Genomic DNA, 24,861 nt, shown 5'->3' with positions numbered 1-24,861 from the left:
ATGCAAGTTATACCTAAAATTAGTTAATGTACCAGGATTGCCAGGATAATGTATGTCTGCTCCTGAAACAGAAAATGTCTATTTTTTATGTACTTGTATTTTCATGTAGTTGTGCAATTGTACCAGTTAAATTTAGGTAAATATCTTACCTCTATATTCACAATTGGGAGGTATCGCAAATGAGAAAACGCATTATATGAGGAATATCAAATCTCAAGAAAATGTGGTAAAGGGGAGTAATATTAAACTCTTGGTTGCAATATTTACTGTCTGTACACTGTAGTTCACATAAGTATGTTTCATGTCTACTGGAAGTGTAAAATGGTTTCATTGGGGCCATATACGCTTGTAAGGCAGCCTTAATAAAATATACTTGGTGGTTGTCAGGTTTGGAGCTTAAACAAGTGCAAGTCTGTAAAGCCGAATGGGGTCTGGCACACAGTGGACAAACAGACAACGCCTTCTGAATGACTTCTGAACAAAAAAACAGTCCCACAGGATGGCAGGATGGCAGCATAGAACATGCATGATGACATGTTATGATGATGTTGTGATATTTTCTTTACAAAGAATAAAATAAAATATACTGAGTACAATTTAGGGATGGACCAACTGTCCACTGATAAGGGTATCATGTAAGTGCATTGTTTCATTCCAGTGTTTTAATTCCTGTTTGTGTTTTGACCAATTTGTTAATGCATTCAAAAGGTTTTTGACTTAAATTGTAATACCCAAAGTCCAGGTATCGGTGTCAGGACTGAGAAAGTTAGATTGGTGCATCCTGAATATAATTATAATTATTTTGTGGTTATTATTTTATGTATTCTTCTTATTCGAGTAATCTCCAGTTATGTTCAGATCACCCATGTTTATCCTTTGAGTGAGGCAGCTATGTGACATCTGGCTGTAACTTCTGTCATGAATAGGAGAAGAGGGTGAGTGTGACAAATTGAATCTTGTTGTAAGTCTACCTCCACTCCTCCTGGGGGTGCTGTTTCTCATATTTCTCCCTGACATGACACACGCCCAAATCAGGGTGTAACCAATGGAGTGCATCAGAGTGGAGATGAGTCAGACGGAGGCCCAGAGAAGACACACAGCGCAGTTTGTGGATCTCTGCTATCTTCTGGATAACACCCTGTTGAAACAAGAAGTAAGACAAAAGTGAGAATTGGGAAATACTGACAATAGGGGAAATGTAAAAAATGTTTGTGTCTTACCCTGACATCTGTTGCATCTCCATGCCGAATATTACTAGCCCAGTTACATGGCCCGCTGTTTGTCTCAAAATAATGGAAGATTTTCAGAACCCTGTCCATGGAGCCTGAGGGCCGCTCGAGGCCTCCCGCAGAGCCGCTGGTACCAACACCAGTACCACCAGGCATCCCAGACCGGGATTTAACCCCACAACCACCCGCTGCCGAGTGATTGAGGTTGGGTTCCAAGAAGGAAGACGACGCCATGCCTGTTTCAGATGCTCCTGCTGGGGCTAACTGGCCGTCATATTCTGAAAAAGAAAAAGGGACAAAGAGAGGTCAAAATGGGACTTCATAGGTAACGAGTAATCTGTAATTCAAATGTCTTGTATCCTCAGTGGAAATGTGTTCAATGATCTTACTCTATTAAAAGGACATTACACAGTCAAGGAGAGTGAAAATCAACAGGTTGAAAAAGGCGACTAGGGTCCCCACTAAAAAAACTGCTTCATCATCCCTTTTAAACATGCAACATGCATTACTGTCAGCTGAAAGAACAGCTGACAGTAAAAAACCCAAACAACCTATCAGTCACCACCAGTCTGTCATTCATACTGCTCTCTTACATTTGTCATGACTCAAATCCAGTTACATTAATATTCATAGAGATGTCAAAAAGAACTCATACAAATGCAGTCTCACTCAAGGACAAATCCAGGTGGAGATAATCAACTGTGATAACACTGCAACAGCAGTTAGGTTTCCAACCAAACGTAGCACAAATTTTAACCAGCAGTGGCAAAAGAAAATGTGAATCAGTGTGCTTTTTCATCCACTACTGTTGTGCAAATATGGGTGGATAGTTCATTGAGTTAAGCAGTAGCTGGTGCCAATTCTCCAGTCACTTGCCACAGAAGAGAGAGCAATGAGGTAGGAGCGCGAGTCAAACCTCAAATGAGGGAAAACAATAGATAAGGGAGGAGACCAGACAACGGAAATAGAGTTTTGAACAACTAATAATACAGTTCAATGCTATTGGAAGAGCTTTGGTTACAGCACTTTGTGCATAAATGAGTGTGTTAAAAATCTCCAGAGATGTCAAAGTGCAGTGGCCTAGGCGATGTAACGTCATGACTGAAATAGGGGTTTTCCATTAGCACTTTTGGCTGCGCTGAGTCAAACCACGCCACAACGATTTGCATTTTCTCTGTCAGTTTTAAAATGCTGCATTGGAGATGGACCATCTCCGGTGCAGGGCAAAATCACACACAACCGCCACAAAGTAGGTAGCCGTGCCATCTGGCTGACTGCAGCCAACCCCTGACGACCCTACTCTCCCCTTTAAACAAGCATGTGTTGTGAGACTCAACTCGTCTGCCTGTGCAGGAGCTCACCAGTAAGTGCATTTATTTAAGTCCAAGTTTCCATGCACATTTACCTTTTATCTATTCACCAACTCTTCTACCCTCACTGGGCTTAAAAACATTTTTGCAAAACAGTTTTTTTTTTCAAAATGCACATGAAAGAGTATGGAAATTGTATGGAATTGCATCTAGTAGTGAGACAAAAAACTATTAAAAAAGTATCAGCGAGGCTATCAAACAGTCAGTCATTTATTCAGTCTGTCGGGAAAACTCAATAGAAACCAACAAAGCGCTGGCACAGGGTCTTTACAGACGTACCTAATGGACTCACAACTCAACATAAATCAGATGAGATCAAATAAATAAATTCCCTGTGGGAAACACCGTCAGGTCAAAGTGGACAACCAACAGCTTAATCAACCAGGCAGTTATTCTTTTCAAGCACTGAGTTTAACAGTAAGCCACTCCAACACCAGTCAGTCAACCAGTCTGTCAGTAAACAGGTCATTCTGTCCTACCTGCAGCGTAGACTGGAAGTGTCCAACAAGCCCAAGCCATACCAGAGTCACCTAAGGCAGATTTCTACTGTTGTCAACCAGCTGCATGGCTGCTAGGCTGCACTTTCCAATCTGGTGTTTGTAAAATCTGGCTTGACACGCTAAGGTCTGCTGTAGGAGGATTAGTAAATTGTCCTGGACATACTGGTGTTCAATGGCAGTGGCTGCAGCTGGGTAGATGCTTGAAGTAGGCAGGTTGTGGCCTAAAAGTGGGATGATTCTTACTGGCTTATTCATAATGATGAGTTTACAGATAAACACATGTAACATTTATTCTATTGCCACAGTACAAGGCTACAGCAGGAATAATATCACACTGCAGTTCTCACCAAGCAGACTTTCATAATCAAGCGAAACCAAGCACAAACCATCCACAGTTTCCACAGATTCTTCTTTTGTGTCTCAGGACTCTTACGCTTTTTCTCATGTCATGATGCAACAATGTCAGATGTTCATATTAAATGTTATTAAATTAGGTCAAAGTTTCAAATAATGAGGTAAACGTATGTTTAAGTTCCCTGTGAGCAGAAACCTCTGTTTTCAATAGTTTTTTCTACCTTCCTGACAAGCAGATTTCTTTACGTGGTCATCTGCTCCGAGAACACAACTGCAAGTGTTAGCATGAGATAGCCTACGGTGCTACATGAGCTTACATACTAATCAAAGAAAACATGTAAATTTGGTTGCCAGTGTTGTTCATTTCTACCTGATTTCAGATCATATTCCTGCTGGATCATGTCCAGATGTGAAGATTTTGATTTAGAAGCTTTTACTGAAGATTTTTCACAGCAGAAAGTGTCGCTATACTCTCTTACAGTCATTCCCTGGCTGCAATGACGGTGCAGAGTAATGCAGAGAGCAAGACACTGAAGACCTTGAAACGCTGACCAATCAGAGCAGGCTGGGCTTTTTCAGGGTTGGTCTTAAAGAGACTTAAACAGAAGGTTGCTTTAAAGGTTGTTTCTCGCATAGGTTCATCCTTAGAAATGTTATCCTTGTGTGAGACACACAGTCTGCTGCTTCCTGTGTCATACTGTCACTTCCTGGATATCCCCTGCAGGCTTTGTTGAGTCATCATCACTGTAGTGACTGGTTTCAGCCAACTGTGAATGCTCGGGATCATGTAGTGGAAAAAAAAAAAAAAGACACAAGTAAACTGAATCTTATTGATGGCTAATTTCATGGCTAATTTCCAGTATTGGGGATGTAATCTATGACTAAAAACTTACCAAAAGACTAAAATTGTGATCTGCATCATCATCATCTACCGGGAAATTCTGGGCTCAAAGATTTGGTTATTTATATGATGATTTACTTAATCCACAAAATATAGAGACAATAAATCCAACTGACAAGCTGTGTATTCAGTTACAGTTACTGCCGACCCAGGTTGTTTGACTACTGTTCTGAACAGCCTGTAGCAAGCAAAAAAATCACTACTGTTAACATCACATCACTACATTCAGCATTTTTCTGAGTTGTGTTCAGGTCATTGTCGGTCAGATCAATTCAGATTGAGAGAAAAGGGAGAAAGAAACAGAGACCGAAATATGGAGACTGATCCAGGGAAAGTTGGCTCAGCACTTTTGACAGCTTGACCTCGAGTTGCCTCTTCAAAGACACGTGCTGAAATACATCTCTGTGTGTGTATGTGTGCATGTAGCAGCGCGCACACACAAAATGACTGCATCAAAGTGTAAAGGACTATGTATCTGATAACGACTCAACATTCTCTTGTAAGAATTTGCTATACTAACTGTGTGTGTGTGTGTGTGTGTGTGTGTGTGTGTGTGTGTGTGCATGTATTATTACTTCCTGTATCTATAGAGCAGCATTGCACAAGATTTCCTTCTTGGAGGCTTTACTTGGTGATTGATGTGACGTAAGCCTCCCACGTCTTTTCTTCATGTTATGACACATTTCTTGGTATTCTTAACCTTTTTCTAACAATTTTATTTTTTTATTTGGATTGTTTTAGGAATCAGTCATCTGTATTGTGATTCTTCTTAAAGCTACAGTACATATTTTTTCTGCAAATATGAGAAAAAGGTTGTTTTTTTTAAAAAAAACTGTCACTACATCCTGACACGAGGCAGATAATCTGTGAAAAAATGCGGTTCCTTAATTTCCTCATAGTGTTTCTAATGGAATTTGCAAAAATCGAGAAAACAAATCAGAGCTAAGACTCTAACACAACCATCAATCACGTCAATCACAGCTTGTGAACTGTGGACTGTCAAACTAAGCAGCGCTGATCAAACATGAATCAAAGATTCTGTCACTAGATGCCCATTTCTCACCTCAAATGTTTTCAGAAACATATTTTAGTGTACTGTTACTACTAGCTACTACTACTAGCTGTTAAATTTGCACCGACTAGTGGGCAGTGCTTCCGTTTTGGCTTAACTATTTTCAACATGGCAGCCGGGTCACAAACTTTCTCTGTTTTACAGCTAAAAAGTACACTGACATATGTTTCCAAAAACATTTAGATCCTAGGAAGATCCCAGCTGGACTGAAACATTGGCCAGTTTTTATCTCTTGTGTATGAAATGCTGAAAATATTCACTGCCAAGAAAAAGTTTTAGTCTAAGTATTTAATCATAAATAGAAATGTGTGTTTCAAATGCCATTTCATGTACATACGTTCTGGGCAAAAAGTTCATGAGGCATACAAAAATTGAAATGCTGGCTAAGTCATATTTTGATCTTTTCACTTATATTATTTAGGATTCTCTTATTGAGTCTGCAGTTTAACAAACTTAAACAAAATGGGTATTTGTTGATTACTAGCTCAAATAACAAGATGTATTCTGAAAAGAGTGGAGATGTTCAGCAGATGACAAAGTCTGCTGAATGCATTTGTACTGTTATTAAAAGCGAGCTCGTAGGTGTGATGAATAGAGGTGACTGTATAATGGTCACAGGCATGGCCACATACTTAACAGACCCTCAAGGCTTTAATACAACAGATTAGGGGAGATCAGATTACAAACATCCCTCTTACAGTATTACTATCATCATCCAATTAAAATTATACCACTGTGGCTATGATACCACTGGATTATTAGCTGGCTCATTACAGTCTCTAAAGACTGCACTGCTGATTTAATTCTACTAGAAAGACCATTATATCATTTCATTGTAACAATACCTGCTACCTAATAACCACAGACACTTTACCTGATAAAAACATCAAAAAGTACAGCTAGTTATATTAGAGTAGCTCAGTAGCTGCAGAGATTTCAAGCTTTCTAAACAGTGAAACACTGGCTCCTTGTATTTTTGGGAATGCTTCAGATTAGAAAGCTTTGTGCACTACATTTCGCATTATACTATAGTTTTTGAACAAGCGCCATGAAGATCAGCACTGTATTTGAAAGTGGGAGAGGTTTGAGTCACAATACACCACACAACACACTACACTCCCAAAATGCCTAAGCTATTAAGTTTACCTTGAAAAAGATCTGCTGATTAATGTACTCCAATCAGGGTTTCCACGCCTTCTTAAACATCAAGTTCAAGGACTTCTCAAAGACTTTCTAGGCCCAATTACTAGGAACTACTGTAGTTGTTAGAAAGAATTTTTTTTAGCCTCTGTTTGAGAGAAAATATTTTCCCTGCATGAGAGAAACCTCAAGTGACATAAAATTAGTCAAAAATACGAGCCAATGCAGCAACAGCAACCACTATGGATGTACGATATTTTAAGATATTGTAATGTGAAATAGTGTGCTTTATACTGAAATTTGGGCTTTTATTGCCTTTATTAGATAGGACAGATATAGCATGAAAGGGGGAGAGATAGAAGGGATGTCATGCAGCAAAGGGCTGAGGCTGGACTCGAACCCACGGCCGCTGCAGTGAGTATACAACCTCTGTACATGGGGTGCCTGCTCTACCAACTGAGCCACCGGGACCACGATATTGGATTTTTTGCCCATATCTCATATGTTGATAAAAAACAACTCATTTGGCTGATAACCAATACCAATATCGATATATTCAATTTTTTCTCCACCTAATTTTGAGTGATCATCATGTCTCTTCTGTAGTGTTATTAACATCATTTCATGCATAATCATGATGGTCCACCAGTGGTTGGAAAGTGACACAAGTATCCACAGTAACGAAAAAAGCCCACAACCAAAAAAGTGAAGAGGATGGCAGCATATCTGTGTTGGCAGACAATATCAAAAAAACTCCAATTTCTATTCTTGCTTGTTTTCTTTCCCAAATTCACAAACTTTCAATTATTTCAAGGATCCTAGAAACCTTGTTCAATGACAGTTATTCAGGATTCACATTTTGCCCAAACATGGCCACATCAGAGAGCTTTCACACTGACCATATTCTGTTGTTGATACAGCGTCATGTCCCTGCTCTGTTGTCATATCATTTAAGTTTACTGTGTGAGATGCTAGGTTCTGTGTTTGGTGGATATCAGAACAACAACATCAGCATTGTGGTGTTTCTTGTTAATGGTTTGACTGAAAAATTTACCACATATACTAAGAATTTTGATGGCACAAAACCAGCTTCTTTTAAAGGAAATACATCAAAACACGCCTTGTGGAAAACCCCATCCAGAATGTACACAACCTGTGATACACACGACATACACATCTTCAGTTGTTACAACTGCTACTCTCTTAGTTCATCCCCAGCCTTCATGCCTCGTCTCAGAGGGGCATGCTAAAAAATGTATTGAGGACATTATTTTGACTGCGACTCATTTTTAAATAGAAGCAGTAGCACCAGAGGAGCTATAGAGTCACAAACCCCAGTCAGCCATCTGCTGCTGCTCTCTCTCTCAGTCAGTAATCAGATTAGATATTAAGCACTAAATTGTTGTAACACTCCACTGACTGCATACACTCACACAAAACACAATAGCGAAACAAAATCACAAACACGTAACCTTAACCTAAATACTACATACAGCTCAATGAAATCCTATTAGATCAGTAGGAATACTTACATTTGCCTCATTACATGCATACCAACAATCTATTACATCACACATAACTAAGAAATGTGTGTTTACTTGCTTCCCTGCAACATTTATCAAAGAGATTGTTGTTCACCAAGCCCCTTGATACTGAACCTACAAACAGTATGTGACTGACTGTATATGAAAAAATACTCTGAATGATTGATTAATAGTTCAAGTAGATAAAAGAGTTATTTTGCTTAATAGTCTTTGACAAAAATTGGAAAATATTTTGTTTTGTCTGTCAGCAAGATATGTGAAATTGTTATGAATAGATGTTGCTGACTTGGTGAACATAAAGCCATTGGGCATTAGCTTCTGGTGCAGATGAAGGGTGTTTAACAGATACTTTTCGATTTCTTAAATTATACAGCATGAAATGATCTGAAACCTTGTCTTTGTCTTGTCTCTTACATAAATTACTGTTTTCAAAATAGATGCACAATACAGCACAAGACAAATGCAACCTTTTCTCACTGCACCAATTTCTACTCAACATATCTACACTAAATCCCCATGCATGCCCTCACACACTCAAATACAGAAAAAAAAGAGGAATCAAATCAACTAAGCCATGCAGGCAGCCAGGAGGGGAGCAGGCGGCTGCCAGGCCCACCACCCCCTCTCTCAGTGGGGCTCCAGTGACTGACAGTCAGCCTGTAAAACTGCAGAAGGCTGGAGTGGAGCTCTGTCCCGTTGCAGCAGCAGAAGGACGGTTTATCTCCTCGTCTAACTGGTATCTGGGTTACTGGGGTTAGCACAATCCTTGGGGGAGCCCAGGCCTCTCTGTCTCTTTCACTATCCCTTTCTCTTCCTCTTTTCCTCAGTTTCTTATTCTTCACATTTATCCAGTTTTTATTCTTTCCAAAGCCTTCATCTTTTCCTTTCTTTTTCACATGCCAAACCTCCTGTATCTTTCTTTCTCCATCCTTTACCTCCTTCATCTGCAACTCTTTTCTCCCACCCCCCCTTAATCTCTTCCAGTCACTCATCTCATATGCTCAGAGACCTTTTAGTTCCTGCCTTCACATCTCAAATTTGATCCTCCTGTCCTATTGAACCACCTCTTTTCCTCTCTCCCTCTCATCTTTCTCTCATCCTCAAACAATCTCCTCCACCCTCCCCCTTCCCCCACACTACCACACTCTGTCTTCCGTCTTCTGCCAAGGATGCGCATTATCTATACCAGGGGACAGAGATGAAAAACTCTGAACATTGGCTGTTTATCTACATACATAAACATGATGTGCGACTGTTCAATACTGATCTAAATGTTGCCTGCATATAAATGCAATGCTTTTGTGCTACAGTGAGCCAACTAAAAAAATGGAACAGCACTAAAAATGCATGAGTGAATGCATGTGTGTGAACTGTTCCAGTAACATCAGAGCTACTCGGGTAACTTGTAACCACCATCTCCCACACGCTCTTAATCACCTACCTAATTACAGCACAGCACAACTGTAACACGGGCAAATTAACAGATATAAAAGACAACATAGATCAGTTGTTTTTTGTTTTTTTTTAAAAGGCTTAAACCAAAGCATAAGAGAAAAACTGTTGCGTTTCATTTTAGTATGTTTCACCTTCACACAAATAATGAAGCTCAATACATAGACTAACAAGTGATATTTTCTTTGGACGTTTTTGGTGACTTGCCACTCTGTATCTCTACATGGACCTGCAAGCAAAATCAAAACAAAGTTCATTCTTGTGAATGGTCTTGCAGCATTTCAGTGTGCCTATTTTCATTCTGCAGCTGTTACAAAAAGCTCATGAAGTTAAAGCTTCATCATGACTGCAACTGGACCTCAGGAAAGAATTTAGGTGTCTTTTAAGGCATTGTGACAGTAGCTCCTTTTACACTGCCTGTTCAAGGCGGGAATATTGCACTGTTATGCGGCTTTGCCATTCTGTATCAGGTACGATCGCAGAATGGTAGGGACAGAATTGTCTCGCCTTTAAGCCGACAAAAGAGGCAGTAACAGTGCCTTATCAAGGTCTATGTAAAAGGGACAGCCAACAGGACAGGATCATAGCTGGGACAAGTGACATTTTGACTGTGTTTTATACTAGAAATTTAAAAACTAGCTAGCAGCAGTTAGCAGCTAATTTAGAGAAGAAGGCCATAAATGTCAGCAAACTGAACAAAAAGAGATTCTGGAGCTCCTGACCCTCCAAGCAAAGGACGAGATCAGCCACCACGCAACAGAGACGGTAAATCATTGACATTGCCATGCCATGGTTATCGTTAATAAAATGTTGGCATTGGCGTGTAAAATGTTTGCTTCCACGGTGCTGGCAGGCGATCTAAAATTGCACAATGGAGTGGCATGATGCCGCTATTGTTTGTTTGTTCTATGTAAAAAAGCAAAAGCGGCACAAGAAAGGACTTTGTAGCAGCCCTATAGCTTAATCTTGTAAAAAGGGCTAGAGACACATCCACAAGATTGCGCTAGAATCAAAACTTTCTGACAACAAACAAGGAGATGGTGTAGGAGATTGTAATAATGTACCTTTTGACAGAGGCAGCATTGATGAAAGCGTTGCGAGAACATTAAATGCAATGTGGCAGGAGAACAGATAATTCTTTTCACTATATTACAGATTCTTTCCATTTCGCCATTTTTAAAAGGTCGCTGTCGTGTCCTATGGTCATGTCTCCCTTTAACGATGTTACACTGCCCCATTATTTCCGGTGATACCACTCTGTTTTATCCATATCTGTGATCTTTCAGAAAACATAAATTCAGACTTCATGAGGCAGAAAACATAGCTCAAGTAAATGAAATCCAACCAGTGTAAGGATATTTACTGATACTGATACTACTGATATTTACTGATATTACTTTCTGTTCAGCAGAATAAGAAGATGCTTCCAAGCAGAGCGAGAAATGAAAACAAGCATAGGGAGTGATGAGGATGATTTTTCTATTTCACTCTAAATAATGATACAAGGGGGCAGAAAGGTGCACCGCCATCTAAAGAAACATCCCACATTTGATAAACAACTACACGTTACCGTTATTTGTCAGTACATAATATGGCGTGTTGATTGATACACATATTAGTACATACTTGGTAGCGGATGCTGTGCGTAGATGCAGGCCCCCTTGCTCCAGCAGAGCGGGATGCAGCCGCTGTTCTCCATTTGTTTTGTAGGGAAGGCTGTTCAAGGTCTGGCCACAGGGCCCAGACAAACCTGCTGGGCCCCGAAAAAAGCATAGAGCCAACTAGGACTGGATACTTCGCTAGCTTTTTTGCAACTATGAATTACAATCCTGGTATATAAAATAAATAAGTCAAGGAAATGCAAACAGCAGAATCCTAAAATGTCCCAAAAAGTTAGCAATTGAGACCTGCTGTGTTGGTAACTGTGCTAAAGTTGGTTATGTGGGTGATAATATCCATTGTGCAACTTTTGTCCACCTCACAAGATAGCCACAGAAAACTCGATAGGAAAAAAATCAATCAGAGCAGGAGTTCAGGGCTGTAAGTAACTCCAGAAAAGAAAAGAAAAGAGCCCCGTAAGAGGAAACAGAGGATGTCAAATATCCTTTGTACTGTAAAATCTGATGATACAGCAAGTATCCCCACAGGAGGTAGAGAAAATACTAATCCGTGACTGTCTATGCTCTAGCGGCCACAACACTCGACATCCATCATCAGAGTCCAAGCCCAGTTGATAGAGATTTAAATAACACTCAGATAAAGGTCTGACTCAGCTTCTCACATCCACTGTGGTCCAGTAGAAAGTATCCATCCAAATCAACATTAATCTTGAAGTCAAACCTTCTTTTACAAAAAATAAAAAAATATATTAAAAAAAAAAACTAAAACAAGTAAAAGAAAACCAAAAATTGAAGTGCAGTTTCTTGTAATCCAAGCTACTGATTACAAGACTGTCACTTTCTCCAAAGATTGCAGAAACATCATGTCACATTACGACTTGGGGAAGTGGCTCAGGGTCCAGGTCTTAGCAATCAGTCCATCCAACACATGTCATGACCTTTAACCCAGAACAATACGTTTACTGCTGTGCAACCTGATATGTAATGATCCTTGTAGGGTGGCTCTTTTTTTTCCCAGGAAGATAGAGCCCATGTGGGTGGAGAGGAGTCAGTAGGTTGCTTGAGGACACTTCAGCACAGCAGAAGTTTCCCAAAACTGACATCCGAGCCTGGCTTGTGCGGCTGAGGGGTTGATTTCTCCACCCATTAGGCCATTCTGCAACTGAATAAATCCTCACAAATTATCAAATTCAGTTCTTCGGTGCACAGCTGCGGATCCAATAAATCAACCCTTTATATGAAATTCTGAGACGGCGACTTCCCTGCAGCCATAAATCTTAAATCACTGGGTTTGGCATTGTGTGTCAAACATCCAGGTTACAAAATAGCACTGACATCCCTCACTGGCAAAGTAAGACCCCATATAATGACATCAATTCAAAAGGTAGTAGTTTTGTTCTGTAAATCCACAATGTTGTCCGAAGGAGATGGTGAGATGGATGAGAAAAAGAAAAACTGGCATCAGCAAAGAAAGAGAGAGAAATGTAGGGCAAAGGGGGGCGTAGAGAAATGGAGCATAGTGAGGGAGAGGTAGGTAGAGTGACCGACGCAGGAGGGAAAAAGGAGAGCAAGAGGAAAAAGGATGGAGGCAGAAGAAGAAAGACAAGAGACTACGCAGAATAACCAATTAAAGGAAGAAATAATTAAAAAGAAAAGATATGTTAGAAAGAGAAAGCAGATGAAAACAGCGCAATGAAGAGAGAAAGTGGAGAAACCCCAGGGAGAAGCTGAGCCTCACATCTTCCAAAGCTTTCCCACAATGCTCTGAGCCTGCAGGAGTTAACCAGGTCAAAGCAGGTGTCCGATGTCAGAGAGAGACATAAAGCGACAGAGACCAGAAGGAAAAGGTGAGGCACAAAAAAAAAAGTCAGAGACTAAAAAGGCTGTGATGTGAAGCCAGGCAGAATGGAGAAAGACTATGACGAGAAAATGATGTTGCAGGAGTGGGTTGGAGAAAAAAATTGATGCAGTAAATCCGTTCCGAAGCTGTGTGTCGCTCAGCCTGGCTTCTGAAGGCTTTCTTCTGGAGCAGCGGAAGGGCAACTAGATCACAACATCATCCCAATCTCTCGCTCTCTCACACACACACACACACACACACACACACACACACACACACACACACTGCTGCAGCCACACACACTCTGTACATCCAGCGCAATCCTTGAGCAGGCAAAATGAGTGCACCAGAGAGGCTATACAGTGAGAGAGTTATGTGTGAAAGCCAGAGCGAGGTTGTACGTATAAGAGTGTGCATGTGACTAAGCAGGTAGGCGATTGTGTGCATATGTGTGTGTGTGTGTGTGTGTGTGTGTGTGTGCGCGCGCGCGTGCGCGAGGGAAGGTTTGTGTGAGTGTCAGCAAAGAAAAAGGAGTGTGTGGTGTGCAGAAAAACATGGAAAAGTGAGCATGTGCATGTGTGAGCCAAGTGTTTCTCCTCTGCTGTGTTTTGTGTATAGGTTGCTAAAAAGCTGTTCCACTCACTAACTCTGTGTGTGTGTGTGTGTGTGTGTGTGTGTGTGTAGGGGGGGGGGCAGAGAGCAGAGAAACAAGAGGAATAAACAGTGTAATTGGGACTTGATGCAGTGGAAAGTAGGCAAACTGATTGGACAGTACTTTTAAATATGCTAATAGGGCTGCACTTTTAATCAACGCTCAAACTTTAATGAACAGCCTGTGCTTGCATAAACACACAAACACAACATACACAAACAAGGTTTTACCAGGATTTAAGTTTAGCCATTGAAAACATACATTCCACTGTTTGACCCCTTACCACACTTGTTTCTCGGTTTCTTTTGTTTCATTATCCGTCCCCTTTTTCTGTCTGTCCTTCTGTCTGTCTGTACTGCCCTCGGCAGGTCTCTGCTGCCCTCTGTCCTCACTCTGGTGTCTCTCCTCCCAAAACATATTTCATCTGCTCCTGCAGCGTGCCAACTCTTCAATGGCAATAAAGCACGTCAACATTCAATTCCTCTGACGTGCCAGAGCACAAGATGAACGTGAACTCTTTCTAGCTGAGCTTCCAGCTGCACAACACTAACAACAATGAGTTTTATATTTACTTATTTAAAAAGATACTTTGTTTATTAATGCCCATTAACAACACACACACACAAGCATTTTCTGACCTGACACCTCATCAAATAATCTAAAATAAACACGTTTTATATTGTGACAATAGTACAGTAGGGAGTTTGGCTAACTTTATGGTCACAATGATCTTGGTCATGTTTAAAAAAAAAAAAAAACAATGTCTGCCATCCATCCACTCCGACACTTCCCTTTCTACGCAGACACTGGACCTGTTTATACCTGGTATTAACATGTGACCAGAAGTGGACAGCTTCAATTAAGTCAGTTAACACCTGACATTAGAATGTGTGTCCACATATGTCTCAAGTGACCACATATGATAGGAGCTCACTTTCCCTGCTCTATATGCAACCAACACGTACATCTTTTCTGTTTGTAAACACCAAATGCAATGTTGTTTCTAGACGGCAATGCATTTTCTGTGCCCAGTCTACTGGGAATTAAAGGAAGATTGAGGAAACCAAAACAATATGGACTGGTTCTATTACTTTGCATGTTTTAGGCAAACCAAATCAACCAAGACGTTTGACACCCTCATTATGTATCTCTATGGGATTTTTGAAAAATGCAGCTGTTGTGGACATAGCCAGCTTAGAAATGATTAGGCCTACATATTCTGAGAGGATGTTATCTGAGTAAGTGACCGACATTTGCATTCGCTCTGCCAAAAGCATGTGGCCGTATGCAGCCCTGACCACCTCTGAATGAGGTCTGAGCTATCAGATCTCAATGTGTCCTCTGTGCGTCTTGAGTGCATTAACACCTGTACTCAAAGCTTTCCACCTGCGGTCATAAATACTACAGCCACAAGAGGCAAACAAACAAACATACATCTTGACTGAATTTGCTAGACTTTAAACCACATGTGGTACTCAAATGCCTCTGCCAAATTATGAGCCATGACTCCAGATCTATCTTCTTTTGTGTTTTGAGTTTTATTACCACTTAAAATTATTTTATGATATAAATTCTCTCCTAACGTAGTTACAGAGGCTGAATGTTATATTCAGTATGCTCTCCACTAAAAACTTACTTGTGATCCTTAGCAGCAGCACTGAGAATGAGAGTATTCCCTGGGCTGTTATATTCGGTTTACACAGTCTGCACACTGAGCACCATGCTTCTGTTACTTTCTAGCAAGGTTAGACAGCATCATCTCATTATAAGTTTCAGTTAACCTCAGTCTTAACCCCAACTTTGGAAGCGTTTCTCCCACTGGAGTCTTGCCAAAGTTAAGGTCAGGAAATGTAAATTATGTTTCTGTCCTTTTCAGGAATGACAAGTTCTCAGCTCCAACTATAAAACATCCTCCTCGAAAACATAGGATCAACTGTTACCTAGCAACAGCCATAGAGAGAGACCAAAGCTAAGGGCCATAAAATGTCTTATCTATACCTATGAAATTATTTAGCTCTCTAGAACATCACACCTTGTGAAAGATATAAATGGGTGAATCTCTCTTTAAGGGACACTTCGCTGATTTTCAACCAGCTTTGTATCAAAACAATGTGGGTAGTATGTGTAAATGAACTGATAAACTTCCCTCCATCTAACAAATGCCCAGATATCCCTCCCCTCCCAGCGCAACTCCACCAGATAATGCAAACAATGCAAAAACCATCATTTCACTGATTTGCGCTGGCCTCCCGGGCTGTTACTCGGACTACAGGCTGTACCTCCGCATTTTTGTATTGTCCAGCACACAGACACAGAGGACACAGAGTATACAGTTGGATCAAAAGACAGACCCGCTCCTCTCTTTCTCTCTCAAACTCAGACCAAAATCTAATTAAACGGTAAAATGGAATATAAATCAAGATTGTGTAACTGCATTGCCTATTTCTCTTCTAAAATGTCTTCAGAAACACGATTTAATGCCCTGTTTAGCTGTATTAGAGAGTTTGCAAATAGGAAGTGGGCGCCATGCTGCTTCCTGCACAGTGTAAACTGAGGCGAAAAAAAAAAATCAATAGGTAAAGCTAAGCAGCACTGATCAAATATAAACCAAGATTTTTGTTACTGCCTTTTTCTCTCATCAATTTTTGTTTTTCAGAAACATATTTTTGCTTACTGTTTGTACTACGACATTTGTTACCAGTCGGCCGCCACTATGTCAAATGGACAAGTTTGCATTATGTCATCCACCAGCGGGAGAGTTCATTGGTCTGGTATGGTGCATTGCATTCTGGTAGCAGTAGGTTTACTACATCTTGAGCAAAAGTGATTTCTTCGGTCCTCTGCCTCTTTTTTCTCTGTTTATTTGTTTGGGTCTTTCTACTGCACAGACAGCCTAGTATTATTTAAGAACCCTCTTTATATCTGTGAAATACTTCTTTAATTACCATGAGAAATCCAACTGAAAGGATACTGCTATTACTATTACTTCTGTTCATATTAAAAAGTAAATCAGGCACAAAATTCTGAACAAAACAAAGCTATCTTCAATAAAGTCAATCTTTATAATGCAAGTGTAATGCAAACATTCATACACACTCGCAAACTTATAGGTTTGCACTAGTTGTCATCTAGTGGTAGATGTTTAACATCTTTACACACAAGAAAAGTTTAATTTGTATTATAAGCTGACAGGTAGTTCAACAATACTCGCCTGTATAAGTAAAAGGAAAAAGTACTTACCAGCGTAGTATGATATTCTTGAAATATCTGTAACAGAAAAGGGTGAGAGGGATTAGAGAGAGGGAAAATCACAAGATATTAATTTGCTACATGTGTAAAACAGCAAATTATTCACAGTGAAACATCATGTAATGTATTAAGTCATTTCATCAACAAGAGCCACTGTACTTCAGTATGAATGGAATCGAGACTTAGTAGTCGAATTACTGTAAGATTGATATGTGGTCAAAAGTATATGGATGTAATGGGTTTTTTTTTAAACAATTTTGCAATTAACTGACCCTACAACATATTTTCACATAACCATTTGTCTTCCATGCATGCACATTCAGATAAACTGTATCTTCTTGCAGTGTTTCTCCTATCACTACATTATATAGTTATAAGGACATAAACTTGACGATTAATGTGAAATAATGTCCCTTAATCGTGTATAGTTTAAGTTATTATTCTTTTTCTTTTTTCTTTATAGCTGATTAAATTTTAAAGATCACACATTATTTGCTTCAGCGGTAGCATATGGAGTTGTGGCAAGACTTCCAAGAAACAATACAATGTCTGACAAAATAAAATCAAAGCAGTCAAAAATATTACAGTTCTGCAGTCAAGGCAGCCATCACTTTCATCTCTGTGGTCAAACCAGCTGCCGTTAAAGCTAAGGGGCACCCATATTCTGGCCTTTATGGTACATGCACTGAAACAGCTTAGGGTACACACACGACTCTCTTACTTCCTTATCAAAATAATACAATGTACATACAAAATATATGTATATGGAAAAAAAGACATGGCTTATATTTACGGGAAGTATAAAACACCTCTGTCCCTTAAACACTAAGAAATCCCACTAAAATGTGAGGGAAAAGTTTACATTTTTGGATTCTGGGTTGCAGGAAAAAGAAATCTTGACAGAAATTTCATTTAAGGACTACTCTGACAACAGAAAGACTAAAAATCAAACACTTTTAATGTATCAGTTTGGAGAATTGCCAAACTTAAAGCCATTAGTCAGTGGCTACAACAATGACTTTTCTTTTTTTTAAATGCATTTGTGTCCCTTTGTATCGATCTGTGTCAACTCTCTAAATCTGTTTTATTTTGCGGGTCTGTAAGCAGAGCTTAACAAAGGAGGGAAATTAAATCACAGCATTACTGAGAAATGTGTTAATTGACAGAAAGCACACTGCCATTAGTTAAATTACTTACATAATAAAAAAAAATATCAAAATTATCCTCAACTCATTTCCTGTTCACTGACTAACAGATTATTTTAGCGCTACAACAAACCACATCAGAGAGGACTTTCAATCATCCAGCCTAATAGTTTACAATGCTTAGCTTATCTGACCGACAGGAGTCAATTTCTAATCACACTAAGCGCATCCACTGGTTTACATGTCAGCACCGACCAGTGACTGTGGAGCAGCTCTAATGAATCAGGAGGATTTAATATTAGCTACTTTCCGGAAAGTCGGGGCCAGGCAAGAATCATGACTTGGCAGAATACATCTGCTCTGTCATGCTGTAATAACTTCACCTACTGGCCTCATTTAATTCTCAAATCTGTCTCATAACCACCTTCACATCACCTTCTACTCACCACTCCTCTATCACATCCTTTCATTCACTTTGTCCTGCGATCTCACACTACAATGACACCAAAATGAGCAATATGATGAAATGTCCAACAGTCTGAAGCTCGTTGATCTGTTACTAAGCAACAGACACAAAGGACTGCGGTGCTAATTAGGATGCCAAGGCTTTGTCTGATAATATATGTAAGATTAAAGATAAAATGTTCAAATTATACAATTTATACTGATAGTATAAAGGAAATTAATGCACCTTTTAATTTTTTTTTTTTTACATTTTACACAGGAAATGATGATGATAGAGAGACAAACCTAATTTGCCACTTGAAAACCTACAACTGACTAAATGCTGATTTAGTCATACACATTATACTATAAGAATTAGTATATAGCACATACTGTATACAATGAGTACGAAGTACAGGATTTTGACATTGTGTGAAAAGCTGCACAATTAATGGAAATATTATCAAAAACACAATATGGCCATATGCAATATCCACATAGCACAAGCTGCAATTTTTTAGGTAAAATGTGTCACAAGGTCAGCATACCATAATGAAGTATTGTGGTGCTACAGAGATGCCTGAGCCTTGCCCCTGCAAAAATTCCATCATCATAATTTTTATATTTAGATTTTTCTTTTCAGTGAAAAAGAAATGCAAAAATTACCACTAAAATTGCAATACATATTGCAATCGCAAGATCAGTCAAAATAATGGCAATATGACTTTTTTTTTACATATCGTGCAGCCATAATTGTGTATCCTCTTCATTTCCTTTATGCAGTGCATCCTGAGTCAATGCAGTGCATTAGTAGCATATTTCTAAAATTAGTGTCAATCGTGAAATCTAGCCTATTTATTATACTATTTTGTTTAAAATATTTGCACAATAATAAACTGTGTGGTTTATTACATCATAACATTTTGGCTTTTAATTTGACTCAGACATCTTACTCAGTTTGATTCACTGCTGCTCAGTGTGTGTTCTGCCACTTCACATAATTTCCTCTAATCACATAATCCAATTTGTTCCTGGCAGAGTTGTGTCCAAAATGTTGGCTACAAGTATGATGCTATTAACAAAAGCAACACAACACCAATCCTGGCATTATTCTCCCTCTGCCTCACTTGCAGTGTAAAATCCACGAGTGATAAATGTAACATTTAAGGCACTGAAACACTATGCAGTTTTGAGCCAGGACTGGCAGTGCATCCAGTAGTAAAGGCTTTTAGCATGCATTGAAATGCTTCTTGGTGTTAAAAACATAATTGTGAGTAAAATGCAAGAGCACTATTACACTTGAAAATTGCCCAATTCAGCTGCCTGTGCCAGTGTATACTCAAATATTTTAGATACCTTCAAGAAGTATGACAGCATACACATAACCACACATGCAGATATTGCTAAAGAAGCCTGCCTTTTCTGGTTTCAAAACAAACATCTAGGGCAGAGATGATGAGATGAGATATTTTCTCAAAGTCACTAGAAATGACCTCACTTTAAACCCAGCTCTAATCTTTCACATCCACAAATGATGACACAAAACTAGAACCTGTTATTAAAACAGTTCTGAAACATCTGTCGCTGGAGCTGCTTAAAACATTTTCACTTGCATAAACACTCCACAGAGCTTCTCCCTTCTACTCGCACACGTTTCCCCCCTTACTCACTCAGCCTTTCTCTCTCCCACTCAGAGTAGAAAACTATTGCCTCTGGCTGCAAAGCACAGAGGCTACGCTACAGTTGACACCACGCTAAGGGCATTGCACAACTCTATTCTCATCAAGAAAACAACAACAGCCTTTTGCAGCCCGTCTGCGCTGATCAGTCTGTCAGAATAGAGTACAACAGAACAGAACAGAGTGGCGCAGCACCGGGTGCAACATCACAGAGAAGAATGAAGTCGCCACAGTAGCAGCTACAGCTTTAATGAGGTAGCTGTCATTGTAAGTAGCAGCTATAAAACATTACTGTAGTACTGGGACTACTGCAGGTATAAGGAAGTAGGACAGAGAACAGTCGGGTACACCAGCGCCCCTTCACACATCTGTATTTTTATGTTTGGCAGAGGAAGTGTTTACATGAGCTCACGTCATCAAAACATTTTCATGTGCTGTCTGTTAAAACATCTGTGTTAATAACCATCGAAGGCCAGCCACAGTATATAACCCAAGAGGGGCTTTCATGGAGGATCATTTGCGTATGTACAGACCATCAAATGAAGCTGCATGCTCAATTTTGTTGAAAAATGTGCCGATTAAAATGCTTAAACATATGAAGAGCTCAGCACGAGAGAGTAAAAGTCCTTCACAAGGTTTGTGACATCCCTCACATCAGCCGCACAGCTTATTATCACACACTGTTGTCAATTATTTAACAATAAAGACAGTGAACCACACGCTCTTTTTTTAATTGAATCATTTGTATCAAAGACTTGATTCAATTATAATGTTTTTAATGCAATATGACATTAAAATAATTGCATTAATTTAACTAGAAAAGAGCACTCAGTGGCAAGGTTGTTATAGTTTTGCAATTCATTATTTGTACTTTTATTTCATTTTTATTTTTTTTTTCATTTCATTTCATTTTTAGTAGTTTCATTATTTATTTATTTATTTAAATAATAACATAGAGGGTGTTTGTCAGGGGCAAGAATTTAGAAGTTCAGAATGGGAATTACAATAAATACACAACACTTTGTGATGGTATTTCACTCAAAGTCATGTAGAGATCTCATTTTCAAAAAACATATGTACTAATGTCTCCCCATGCTTGTTGTGTAGGGGAGACAATATGCAGGTTATATTATTAAGGTGTAAACAGGGCAGACAACCTATATGGAGAAAAAACTTGTAAACAAAATAATCCATCAACCTTAAGGTGATTGCAATGTATGTTGTCCCTTGTGGAAACAAGATTCTAAACTGAAGCAGTTGTTAATCACTTGCAGTCCCAGTAAACAGGAGTGAGGAGTCAGCAGTCAATGACGGTATAAAACAGAGTAGTAAATAAAATACGCTTTGCAAAAAGTCATACAAATGTGCACAAAAATAATAGGCAGAATGGTCCAGTAGTATTTGAGGCTAGCTGCTGACAGTCAGATAATAAGAAAAACTTCAGATTTAAGAAATAAAACTTAGATTGACATCCAAACTACTATTGTAAAACCGAAGTTTGCCTGACAGATTACTGATTTGCACTTTATCTAAATGACTACACACACTTTGCCCTTTGCAAATGAAAAAAAGAGAAGATTAAACAGAGTTCCATAAAATCTTAACATATCTAGATTTTTACCATTTTGGGCCCAGCTATCAGCTCCAAACCATTTTATTTCTCCTACTTCAAATTATTCAAGTTAGTTTGTTCAAGTACACAATGATGTTTTTCTGTTTAGGATGTGCATCAAGTCATTATAAGACAGGATGCTAAAATTCATCTGTAAATAACATTATTTGAAATGTAAATGTTTTTGACTTCATATAAAATCAGGTTTTATGAGGCAGGACTGCAGCGTGCACTCTCCCCTTTATGCTTTCCTATTCTGGCTGTTTTTCCCTGAACTCACAGATTTATAGTTTCATTTTATACAATGGCAATTTTTTTAACACAAACAAGTCTTTTTACAAGTTGTTTTATGGCTCTACCTCAGTGTGCAGAGCACTGCACCAAAGCTAACGTTTAGACATTCACAAATACATTGATCCAAACCACTGCGTCTCTGAGGTCTCACAAAGCCTCACATCTCTGAATTCTTTCAGGAACTAAGAGCAAAGGATTTTGCTATTAGACACCCACGAATATTTGCTGTATGTTTTCATATGAATTCCTCTGAATGTAAGCTACTTAGATAAAATGTGTCTGCTGTCAGATACAAAAAGAATTTGTGGTATGAAAAGCGCAAAGATTCAAACAACCATGATATAACATTTTTCAGCCAGAGCTGTCAAGCCATGGATTAATGTATCTGTTCTTACTTTCAAAACACTTGAGGTTCACTTGATTTTGCACCAACATACTTTAACAACCTCATAAGAGGAAACATTAGTCAAATTTAAAAATTAATGCAGTGCCGCTCATGTTTATCTGTACTGTAAATATATATTTGACAGTTAGTCCTCTTGCTGCTGCTGTAATCATGATTTTTAGATGCATTTCTGCGGACATGTTAACATAAAATGAAATTTAAAGAAAGGAAAGGTGTTTTACTGACTGTCTAAAACATTACAGAGAGAGGGTAGGCTGGATCAGTTATTACTGCCTATCACTGCAAATTCTATGGGATTTTATTCCTAATTTGAATCATGATACAACTGCTAAGTCAGGTTTTTCCCCATAATGATCTCTGAAATGCTCAGTTTGACTTCCCATTACCATGCAGCCCAATGTGTTGAATATCAACTAGACAACCTGACACCTTATTTTCCAAACCCAGGTTATACATGGATTTTAGAGCCAGGTGTCCCAATCATTCTGACACAGATTTTTTTCCCATATGCCTAAAGGTAATGTCAGGTATAGGGGCGTGTCAAATGTGTCACACAAACTTACTAAGCGTTACCTAATTCACTGCTCTAAGTCTAGACATCAGAACTACATGTAAACCTAACATCAAATCTGTATTTTGATAAGGGGTTATACAAGTTATTTCACAATCACAGTGTCTGACAGGGAGTGCTGACCACATGGAATAAGTTACACAAAACAGCGAGCTCTGGATGCAAATAGGGGAGGGCTGACGATGACACAACAACAGCCCATGCTTCCAGTCATACTTTGACTGGTCTGATGAGATAGTCTGCTGCTGTGCTGTCCAAAAAAAAAAAACCAAAGACAACTATCGCGTCAACAAACGGGGACTCAACACATATAAATCAGTTCAAGAACTAGCATTTTAATATAAGTGGAGAAAATATGACACAAACCATCAGGTATCTGAGCTATGGCTATTTATGCAATAGCAGAAAACATGGCCTGGGGCATAGGATGGGTGTTGGAGGTAGAACTGTCCTGGAATTCAATACAACACAATAAAGTAACCACAATTGACGCAAGACACGAGACAACACAACCGAGATCATAAGGAAGAGGTCTACATCCTGCATAGATTAAGAGGGTGTGTGTGTTTTTATATACTAACAGACACAAAGACAATCTTGTCAATGTCTGAGGACCATCTGTATTCATCTGTTTGAGCATAAATGTGGGTTTGTTAAAAAGGTGACTACAGCTGGAGCTATTTGCGTTTTAACATGCCTTAAACTTCCTTGAAAGAACTGCCAGACATTTCATGTTTGTTTTTTTGATTTGTTAACTAACAACCCCACCACCATGTACACAGCTGTCAGTTGCACTCCCACGTATAGCCCCGTGGACAAGAAAAGTGACATTTGATAGCTGTGGCCTGTGGTTGTTTCTCTGCATTTACAGAGAAACAGAAATCTGATGTTTAACTCCCTGTGGTACAGGTCTGACCAGACATGGCTGCCCTGAAAGAGTCAAGAGATCAGATTCCACGTAGTTTCTCTGTGATTAGATGTGAGCCACATTAGATGCACGAACAAAGTTTAAAATTAAGGCGTCACAGTACACCGGTATTGACAATAACTGTGATATTCAAAAGTGTAATATTGATATCAGATTTATGATACACATATGATAATAACGTGTAAATAATCCTGTTACTCTAAAATCGTTTCTATTTCTTAACGTTCTTGCTTTGTCTCCCTGTCCACAAAAAGCCCATACAGACTCCTATGAATAAGCAGGTTGTCAAATCACAGCTGTCAGTCTTTTGTTCTTCATTGTCATAGGTACCGGTGTCAAAGATTTGTGACAGTGGCGGTGGTAGTGATAGTCAGTCAGTAACAGCTGAAGTGATAGTGATAAGTGTAGTGGTAGCAGTGGTTGTTTTACTACATCTTTAGGTTTGTGGGAATTTAAAATTTCTTACTGGTCATATAAGAGAAACATAAAATGTCAGGTAAACAAGGGGAAAAAAAAAAAACGAATACTCCATGCAGCACACATTTCATTTCACACACGTTTTATGGAGGCAAGCCTCTCGAGTGAAATCCAAAAACATCCAGGGCAACAGATACAAACAAATCGTGCCAATTTATTCATTTGTTAAATCTGCTGTCAGAAGCAACCAACCAGGTTTATCAAAGGAAAACAGAGAAGGTTGACACTGTATCTGAGTTCTCAGCGTCTTTGTTTGCGCTCCACACTCTACCTGTCTGTGAGGGTTTTCACATGCAACTGCTTGCACGGCGGCGAGCAGCGCAAATTCCTTTCTAGCCCTCAGCCTGCCAGACCCTCTCTACCTGTCTAACACAGAGCACCCA

At 39.2% G+C, this 24,861-nt stretch overlaps 1 protein-coding gene across 11 annotated transcripts in view; it reads right to left on the bottom strand.

Moving 5' to 3' along the window:
• LOC121945745 (focal adhesion kinase 1-like) overlaps positions 1 to 24,861 on the bottom strand; it is a 78,088-nt gene that overhangs the window by 50,991 nt on the left and 2,236 nt on the right. For 3 of the 11 annotated variants that reach the window (XM_088084063.1, XM_042490058.2, XM_042490072.2), the window contains 3 exons: positions 16,914 to 16,940; positions 1,221 to 1,507; positions 972 to 1,138 (listed from right to left, as the gene is read on the bottom strand). In XM_088084063.1, the coding sequence (XP_087940189.1) occupies positions 972 to 1,138; positions 1,221 to 1,463 (410 nt within the window). In that variant the 5' untranslated portion in view covers positions 1,464 to 1,507; positions 16,914 to 16,940. Of the gene's footprint in view, positions 1 to 971; positions 1,139 to 1,220; positions 1,508 to 11,188; positions 11,768 to 16,913; positions 16,941 to 24,861 lie in introns of those variants that run through there. The other 8 variants (XM_088084058.1, XM_088084057.1, XM_088084059.1 and 5 more) reach the window with 4 other exon arrangements.

Source organism: Plectropomus leopardus, chromosome 11 (genome assembly GCF_026936395.1).
Source record: "Plectropomus leopardus strain MGB_pleo_1.0 chromosome 11, ASM2693639v1, whole genome shotgun sequence".
NCBI classification, from domain to species: domain Eukaryota; kingdom Metazoa; phylum Chordata; class Actinopteri; order Perciformes; family Serranidae; genus Plectropomus; species Plectropomus leopardus.
This window is presented reverse-complemented; position numbering and strand designations above follow the sequence as displayed.